This window comes from Trypanosoma equiperdum (genome assembly GCF_001457755.1).
Source record: "Trypanosoma equiperdum strain OVI genome assembly, contig: ctg_1153, whole genome shotgun sequence".
Taxonomy (NCBI): Eukaryota; Euglenozoa; class Kinetoplastea; order Trypanosomatida; family Trypanosomatidae; genus Trypanosoma; species Trypanosoma equiperdum.
Window position 1 is genome coordinate 17,153 of NW_027123120.1, and position 9,190 is coordinate 26,342.

Here is a 9,190-nt window from a genome sequence, read left to right on the forward strand (position 1 = left end):
CATGCTTCTGAAAAATAGGAGGTTTATTGGCGGACCCGCATGTGCATTTAGGAAGGGGGGGACAAAAAAAAAAGAGCGATGACAACGCGATGGAAATGGTAACCACAAATAAAATAAACAAAAATAACAAAAACATCTCCCTCACTCTCTGTTCCTGCTGCTGGTACCGCTGTACTACTCATATATGTGAACAGAGAGGAAGGAAAAGGCGCAGCCGCCATCAAAGTTACTGCAACTGCAAAATCGCATTATCGCTATCCGTCAGGATAGATTCATAAAAATAAAAAAAAAGGGACAACAGCGGTGTCATCACCTACGCCATAAAAACCAAATACATATGTGTACATGTACGTGCGCAACATGGAAGATTTAAAACAAAAAAATATATAGTAATAATAATAACAGAGACTAAGTACGGAAAAGGGACGAAAACGTTTCTCCATCATTTAATACCAGTACTTGTAGGACCAGTGTTGTGTCCAGTCATAACCTGGAATGTTAGCACAGTAACCAAGATAACTGTACACCGGTTTCCGCCCGTAGAAGTAGTGCTGAAGCACCTCCTGTACATTTGTTGGTGTCACATCATCGATACGAGCGTACATTTCCTCCAGCGGAATGCGGCGCCCATAGTGAAGTACCTGCCGACCAATATCCTCCGCAGAGTTTGAGCTGCCGTCCATGTTGAAGAGCAGTTGGGACTTGAGGTTCACCTTGGCCTGAGCAAGTTCCTGTTCATGGAGTATCTTCTGGCAGATGCGGCACCATTCCGCGATGGTGTATTGAAACACTTCAATCATTGCCGTGCCGTCTCCGGGACCCGCCTGAGCCGGCCGCCCCACAACATACATTCCGCATAACCCCGTGTCTTTGTACTGGTGCAGAAAAGGGTTCGCAATTTCAATACACTTCTCGTTGAAGTGGGTGTTGGTAGGAGTGCTGTGATCCAGCGAAGAGAAAGTTTTTAGGACACGATGCATGGCATGCTGTCCAAGTTCATGTTGGGAACGGTGGAACGGACCGGGAACTTCACAGGCGAGTGCAAGCGGAAGGGAGTCCTCGCATGCTGCGCCACAGGTTTCAAAAGCCCATCCAATGTGGACAGTCTTGTAACGCAAGTTCCACAGTTTGTACTCTCCTCCCACAAACCGGGCTTCGGGAACTCCGGCGAGTGTTACAGTTCCCTTCTGCAGGTCCCCGAACGCGCTGGTCGCAGCCCGTTCCAAAGCGGTATGGTTCACAGCTCCGCTCCCCACGACCACCACGCGGCCGGCGCTAAGCATCTTGTCACGGTACTCTCTTAGCTGCGCATTGCTGAGACGCGTCGTCCCGACCTCTGTGCCGTACAGCGGTGTACCAGGCCCATGTGTTGTGCTGTCGAAGGCACAACGGTGAAGATTATCCATGCAAATGTCATCTGGCCGCTGTTCAAAGTCATGTTGATCGCGTAGCACCGCCTGTTTCGCCACCTCCACATCCTCATCGCTCAAACGGGCATTGCGTACCACATCCGCCAGGAGAGACACAGCACGCTCCGTATCTTCGCGGGCGACACGCATATACAAGTGTGTGTGCTCGCGGCCAACGTTTGCTGTTAGCTGCCCACCGAGTTCGTCCACCGCTGCGGCGATTTGTGCTGCGGTTTGGTTGGAAGTACCAAGAAACCCACACTTTTGCAAGACTCGCGCAGTGCCGGCGTATTGCGCAGGTTCATGACGAGTTCCCGCATCCAACCATACACCAACAGTAGCGAGAGACGCGATGGGATTCTCCTCGCATGCCACTCGCACGCCGCTACCAACTGTGCTGAGTGTCGTTGGGGGAATCTTTGCAAGGACATTGCTGAGAAGTTTAGTGGTTGCATGGTTTGAAGAGGGGCGGGACCGCTGAATCAGAGTGGAAAAACTGACAGACATGATGACGGCTGCTCGTGAATAGCTCCCCTTCCTTTTATATGTTCTTTTTCTTGTTTGGGATGGGTTTTTCCCGTGTTTTTTTTTTGGCCGGTTTCACGATAAATAAATTCCCTTTGTGATACTAAAGCTGTCACTGATACTGCTGCCGGTTATGCCGCTGCTACTTTTACGGCGTACTCACCCTGTTTGTGTTTTCTCACGTTACTTCTACCTTACGCTGTGATTCACTTCCGCTTTATTGTTTTTGATTCGGTTTTGTGTTTTTAGTTGCTATTGCTGTGCTTTTTCCCCCTCTCCAGCTTCCTCTTATATATATGTATGGGCTGTATTGTTACTGTCGTTATTTGTATTAATGTTGTTTTCACTCGTAGTGATTGCACCCTTCAATGTTTTTATTTACTTATTTTCCTGTTACTTTTGGAATGCACTACCCTTTCACACTATTTGTTTACTGCCTTATTTACACTTCTCCCTTTTTTCTTTTCCTTGGCAACACTTTCCTGATTTTTGTTTACTCTCTATTTCTTAATTTCTTTCTTTTGGTGCCGTTTGTAATGAACTCTTGACTTCCTACCTTTAGTCGCGCAAACGCATGTGTACGGTAGACGAAAATAAATGAGGAAGTGCATATATACGTGAGTTTCCAGTGTGGTAAACAGACACAGCAAACATAAAGGCAACAATACATTTCTGTTGATATATACACACACACACATATATATATATATATATGAATTGCAAATATGCAAATGTATAAATGATCATTTAGACTTCCCGCAAGACAAATACTTAAAATATGTGTGAGGATCAGGGAAAGAAAAAACGACACGTAGAGGCATATAAGTTAGCGAAGATAAAATAAATGAAACGGAAATTTAGGAAAAGATATAAACAGCGGCAACTTCACCACCAACAGTACGATTGCAGCGAACACAAAACAACCGAAAGTAAGGGGAACATGAAAGCACTTCAACACCTCCTGTATTCATATATATATATATATATTTATCTACTGGGGCAAAGAAGGCGAGAAATTTTTTTCCTGAGACATTTAAACCCGGGTTGTAGGGAATAAGTCAAGTTTTCAATTTTTTTAAAGAAAAAAAAGGTTTTCATATAAATGCTTAAACAAATAAATATCACAGCAAACAAAAGTGAAAACAAAATACGAAAGCGTAGCTTCCGCGGCTGCCGTGAACAGCAAAGAACGGTGCTGAGACGACTGGACAGATGGGGAAAGTAGACTAGTAAATTAAATACATAACCACACAGAAAATACTTTCATGCGTACATTTTATTCAACAGTGGTATCTTCATCATTCAGAAAACTTGTTTAAAAAAAAAATAAGAGAGAAAAAATAAGAAAAATGGGGAAATGAAGCGACTGTGGCAATTTATAACATTGCGCTCAGCCGTCTCTTCCCCCCCCCCGCTTCCCCGATAACTCTCGTTGGAAACAAAACAAATACAATAAAATAAGATAAAATAAAGTGATGTATAGCACTGTGGTGACACGCACGCAACGCGCAAGAGAAGGGCAGCTCAACATTGTTTTAGCACCACAGGGATTCAAAAAAAAAAAAAGAGGTGAGCCGTTAAACGCAAACGCATATAAGTGACAAACAGTGCCGGATGTGTTCGGAGTCGAGGATGGAGGGACCAGGAGACGAAACAAAAGCACGGATCAAAAAAGGGTTGGAAAGAAGTGTCCCAAACCCCCTTCTTTAAACACCGGCAGCACTTTCATCATTGTTGTGGTCCTCTCATCTTAACTTCCATCAAAACTAATGTTCCCTTCCCCCTCCTCCTCTCCTCCTCTTCATATCCACATTATACGTTCGAAGCCCCCACCTTTCCTTTTCCATGAGTGTACAATACACACGCATGTTACACATCGCGCTTCTCCCCATTACTGCACCATTTGAAAAGTAAGAGACCAATACTGCCAAAAATGACCCAACAAAATTTTTAAAAAAATCAATAACAATAATAAGTAATTGCTAGTAGCATACAATTGCGTTACACATCTACTGAAAAGGACAATACGATTCGCTACGAAGCGGCCAACGAAAAAGAACCACATGTACTTGCCTAAAGTCGGCACTTGTTTCAGAGAAATCCAAAAGCACGGCACCTGTTCTTTCTCCTGGAGTTTCCAAGAGCATCACGTCGCCGCGAGGACGGGATTGTGAGGAATGTTTCTGTGCGAATAAGTAATTTTTCAACACATATACATATATATATATATATATATATATTGGACAGACCCACGGCAGAGAGTGTCACCGATCATTTTCCCCGATGTCTGTCCGCCAATAAACCCGCCGATGCCTCAGCAGCGACACTACGAGACATCGCTACATATGTTCTGCCAATGTCCCGCATCACAGTCATGCCTTCCTCCACGAGACGTCTGCGACATTTTGCCTCTTCACGGAGCAATTTTCTTACGTGTCCATCTCCCAGAGAAAAATAAAGCATTTTATGTTGCCCGTCAGCCTGCACATGGTCGTGTGACACATAAGGCCTCTCCTCCCACTCCTCCTTAAACATGTGAGTCGGTTCGAAGGACGTCCTAACATCAAAGCCGGCATCCCTTCCGCTGGAAGAGCCACTGACTTGCTTTTTACCGCTCTTTCCACCCTTTGCAGCTTCAGAATTGAAGACCACAACATCCTCCGGAGAGTCCTCAGCAAAGGGTTCAGACGGTTTAATGATTTGTGAATGCACCGTTGGGTGGCCCGACGGAGTCAGAAAAGCCTTCACACGATCAAGAAAAGAACTCTTTCTGCCGGGTGGTTTGAAATGCTCGTGACGGCATGTGTTTGAAGAGTCAGAGGGAACACTGAAGTTACTGTAACACTCACTCTTTGGGTAATTAGAGCAATCAGTAGATGAGAGCCCATATAATTTTCTACAGCTCACATCACCGCACTCGGGGTTTGACAGCGGAGAGCCGCATGTGGGCGGTGGCGACAATGACTGGTGTCGCGACGTACCATTTTTTACAATAAATAATGGCGCACGATTCGATGATGCGCTAATGGAGCGAGGCCCGTGAAATACCTCACGTGGAGGGGGTGAATCCGTGCTACTGGCCATAATATTGCCGCCCCCACCTCTTCTTTGTTTGTTTGGTGTTGTTTTCCTTTTCTTTTCTTTTTTCTTCGGTCCCTCACACTTTCTTTGTTACTAGGAATGTGAATCTTTCCTCCGGAGACTTTTCTACTCTCAATCTGTTTTTGGGGGGAGTTTTCGTTGCTTTTTGCTCTTATACTGAAATAACCCAAACAAACCTCCCTTCCCTACAAATCTTTCAATTCACGTCTTCTTTCGATCAATAAGCCTAACGGCAACAGTGGTAACAACCAGGTGTGAGACACAGCCCGTTCAATTGTTGTGACGCCAACAAGTATTTTCACACGCCACCACTAATTTGGGTTCTTCTCAACTCCACTGCAGTGCACAAAGTTCGTTACTGAATTGCCCCGAGAGAAAAGGGAAAATAACACGACAAGTGACAGTCAAGAGGTTGACACAACAGTGGGTTTATAACAGATGATTAGAAGAGAGGCGGCGTGTTAGCAATTAATCTTTGAAGTTCTCTATAAGCTGTTGTATGAATAGGCTTATATGCCAACACATACGCACAGTAATTCTATAGATAAGTGGATAATTTATGCATAAATAAGCAGCGCCCAACAACAACACCCGCAAACAACAAGTGGGGCTCTCCACAATCACGGCAGCGGGACGGCACCAAAAGTAATACCTGAATAAAAGCAAGGACAAGCCCTCCGCGGAATTGACGCGGTTACCCCTACAGTAACGACCTCGCCACGCAACGCATAAAAAGCACATAACAATAAAAAAAATTAATTAACTAATTAATTAATTGAAATGCTTCTTTTTTTCTAACAGAAAAAAAACAATAATAAAAAAAGAAAGAAACAAGTGATGAGCCAGCAACAATAAACTCTATGTAAAAGGGAGGGACTTCACCACAGGGGACCACTGCCACGCAGCATAGCGAGGCGGGACTGTCGAGACGACTTGACTTTTGCCCAAAATATATCCGCCGGTGTTTCGGATGGGGACGTCGGTGTGGCGAAGAGTTGCACATGTTGAGCAGCAGCCGCACAGTAACCCCGTGGGGCCCGCCGGCCAGCATAAATAAGTTCCGGAGCATCTTCAACGAGAACCCCTCCTCCTTTCAAATGATCAGTTGCGGCACGAACAATAGCTTGGCCACGACCTCTGCGCAAACGATGCGCAGGCGGAGAGGTGGTCATCACTGACGGTTTTGTTGTCGTTGCCATAACAGGAACTATATCGTCGGTAATTTTATCATGCAAATAAACTTTACCGCTGCAAGCGGTGCAACTCGCACATTCTTGGCCTTCGCCTTCTATTTGATACTGTCGTTCAGACTCCAATGTAGCGGGGCTGCTGTCGTACCCGCAAGAACTGTGGGTAGATTCATTGTCCTCTTTACGAGCAACGGGACCAACGGCTGGAGCACGGTTGAGACGCATAATACGGTATGGCAGAACCTCCTCTTGCTCTTTTCCCATTATGTAGGCCATAGACATCTTGCTCAGTGCAGATACACAAGTCCGATGATAGGGAGATCCCACAAAAAAGAAAAAAGGTAAAACAGTTGGAAAAGGAAAAAGAAAGGAAAAAAGAAGGAAAGGAGGAAAATGATATAGTAACGACGGTCCTGCCACAACACGACAGATGAAGAACAACAAGCTCTCAATTGCAGCGAGAAAATGGCGGCAAGTGAAGCATCCCCTCCCTCTTCCGCAACACTTCCGCAAGAACTATGAAGTCAAACGCAGCAAAGTGTAAAATAACGACAACAACACGATCACATACAATGAGGAAGTAACAAATAAACGTAAGAGTCAGTAACCACTCCGCGGTCTCCTTCCTTCCTTTCCATCCCGCCGTTCAATATTCGCTCGTCCACCTGAGAAAACATATACTGTATTGGGTTTCTACCCCCCCCCCATGGTGTCCATTTCGGCAGACACACGCACCAACTCACACCTTTTGCTGCTGCTTCTTCATCGAGAAGGACATGGCACAGGCACATGACTTGTCTACTAATTCGTTACCAATAACAACAAATGCGGAGCCCTTCAACTCAGAATGGAAATCCACCACTGCCGAGAGAAGTTTCGCTACCGAATGCTTATCGACAACTAGCCGTGGCGGTGGGCCTTTTGCCTTGCTTTCACCAACATCACCTTCACCCTCACCTTCGGCTACGGTACGCAACTCCTGGCTCTTCGGTTGGGGAAGCTGAACGACATCGCTTTCTGCCACCACAACGTCCTCATCCGCCACTAACTCGCTGTTCTCCTCAAATAAAAACTTATACGCGTAGCCGTGACATCCACCGGACTCAATCATCAATCGCAAATACCGCAGGTCATTGCCGTAGCCCTCCTCTGCATTCTTCTCGCTAATGCGGCGCCATACCCGCGGTGTAACTGAAAAACTTTTTCCGTAGACGGCAGAAAGTGGGGGTACGCACCTGAGGAACAGGGAAGTGCGCAGCATAGTTCCTGATTCCCCAACTCACTCAGTGCACTCACTATTGTTTCCCGTGGTGACGCAACTTCTTAAACGCAACTGGAACTCCGCCGTACGAACTCACTTCACCTCAACTTTGTAACTGAGTGCGTGGTCACCCCTATTTGGCCCTTCCCCTCAAATAGACTGATCCGGCTTTTAGTGATGCCTCCCTTTACTCTTTCCTCTCGCACACAGGTCCTGGTTGTGGTGCACTTTCTTCTTTACCTCTGATACCCTTAGCCGCAAGCCGCGCTGCTAACAGGGGTCTGAAAAAGTTAACAAGGGAAAAGGAAAAAAAAATATGTTACGTAAGAAGTTATGTCCCACATATGGGCTGCGCGCGCAGACGCAGCAGCATTAACACACGACGCCACAACTTGACGCTTCCCTAAACACGCGCAAATGCGAATATTCGTGTGCCAAAGATACAAATCCCGACTCTTTCACCGCTTACTTTCAGTCCACAATGTGCTTCCAGTGCCACAGAACCACCGTCTTCGGCTTACTTTACGCTCTCACACGCTCTGCACCTGCAGTGACCAACCGCACTTCCTCAGGAGCGAATTCCGGATATTAGTTCCTCTTCTTTTCAACTGCAGAAGTGTCCCTTTCCCCGTACCCCGTCATCCTTTCATCCGCACGCCGCTCAAACACCGGCTCTACGACGAGTACAATGAGGAGTACGATCGCAAACACAAAGAGGGCGAGCACAACAACCACAAGTAGACTGTCTTCGAACTCGAGGACCTCGTAGAGAAACTCCACTCCCGGAAGTCGCAGCAGATGCTCTGCAACCTCCCCGACAAATGTCATCTTTTCACCAACCGCGACCCCACGTTCGACATCAGCAATGAAGGAAACGATGACTGACTGTTGCTCGCCCCCACGCGGCCACGGCAAGAAGAATTTAATTACCTCGAAGTGAGGAGTGTGCCTGCGCAAGCGGTATACCTTGTTCCGCCGCGGGTCCACAACCACGAAGGCGGGGAGTTCTTCCAGCTTCACTTTGTATTGCGTACGCCACGCCTCGTGAGTGCGACCATCAACGTACGCCAACGAGACCCTCCGCTGAGGTTCAAGCCCCACAGCGACCGTACGGCGAGCTTCGTTTCGTTCTTGCACCACCTCACGCAGAGCTGGAAGCATATTAGTGTCAGTTTGTGTAATAGGGCCATTCGTGATAAGGAGGCCCAAATAGTGATGGTTCGTGGTGGTAACGGCTGATAGAAGCGATGACGAAGCTCGTTCCACTGCATGAAGGCCGTTTAACATGAAGAAGGCTATGAAGGATGGGTGAAGCAGCGGGGTCACGCTCTCCGCCCCGCTCTTTTGAGGGATATTGACGGACTCCTCAAACCACGGACCCTCGTAACATTGTGGTTGTTTGTATGCGTCAGAATCAACAAGCACAAGTGCGCCATCGGGCCCACTGCCTTTACACCGCTGTGCGGCCTCGAGAACGGCAATATATGGCGTTATCCCCGTCTCTGCCCAAGCAGATGGCACGTCATCACCATATATCACACCAAACCGAATCTTTTCCATCGAAGCAGCAGCGTCCACGGCAACATTCCACCGCGCCTCGCGCGCGTCAGAAAGCCGATCTTGTTTCTGCATGTGCTTCTCCTCATGGATGGACTTACTATTATTCGCTTGCACTCCCTGTTGCCCTTCCCCTTCACCCACTC

At 47.0% G+C, this 9,190-nt stretch overlaps 5 protein-coding genes across 5 annotated transcripts in view; all 5 read right to left on the reverse strand.

Annotated features, from left to right (window-relative positions):
• Positions 1–446: 446 nt before the first annotated feature.
• TEOVI_000835600 (mitochondrial processing peptidase, beta subunit, putative) lies at positions 447–1,916 on the reverse strand (the record flags this gene model as incomplete). Its single annotated transcript, XM_067220457.1, has 1 exon — positions 447–1,916. The coding sequence occupies one exon, from the start codon at positions 1,914–1,916 to the stop codon at positions 447–449; it is 1,470 nt and encodes a 489-aa protein (XP_067076558.1).
• A 2,289-nt stretch (positions 1,917–4,205) lies between these two features.
• TEOVI_000835700 (uncharacterized protein) lies at positions 4,206–5,018 on the reverse strand (the record flags this gene model as incomplete). Its single annotated transcript, XM_067220458.1, has 1 exon — positions 4,206–5,018. The coding sequence occupies one exon, from the start codon at positions 5,016–5,018 to the stop codon at positions 4,206–4,208; it is 813 nt and encodes a 270-aa protein (XP_067076559.1).
• An 896-nt stretch (positions 5,019–5,914) lies between these two features.
• Positions 5,915–6,508, reverse strand: TEOVI_000835800 (uncharacterized protein; the record flags this gene model as incomplete). The annotated part of the gene is made up of 1 exon (XM_067220459.1): positions 5,915–6,508. One exon carries the CDS (start codon positions 6,506–6,508, stop codon positions 5,915–5,917), a length of 594 nt encoding a protein of 197 aa, XP_067076560.1.
• Positions 6,509–6,965: 457 nt separating this feature from the next.
• Positions 6,966–7,487, reverse strand: TEOVI_000835900 (Iron-sulfur assembly protein 2; the record flags this gene model as incomplete). Its single annotated transcript, XM_067220460.1, has 1 exon — positions 6,966–7,487. The coding sequence occupies one exon, from the start codon at positions 7,485–7,487 to the stop codon at positions 6,966–6,968; it is 522 nt and encodes a 173-aa protein (XP_067076561.1).
• A 588-nt stretch (positions 7,488–8,075) lies between these two features.
• The window catches only part of TEOVI_000836000 (disulfide isomerase, putative), a gene marked incomplete at both ends in the record, with an annotated part of 1,779 nt that continues 664 nt past the window's right edge, over positions 8,076–9,190 (reverse strand). Inside the window, one exon of the mRNA XM_067220461.1 lies at positions 8,076–9,188. Coding sequence (XP_067076562.1) covers positions 8,076–9,188 — 1,113 coding nt within the window. The remainder of the gene's footprint in view (positions 9,189–9,190) is intronic.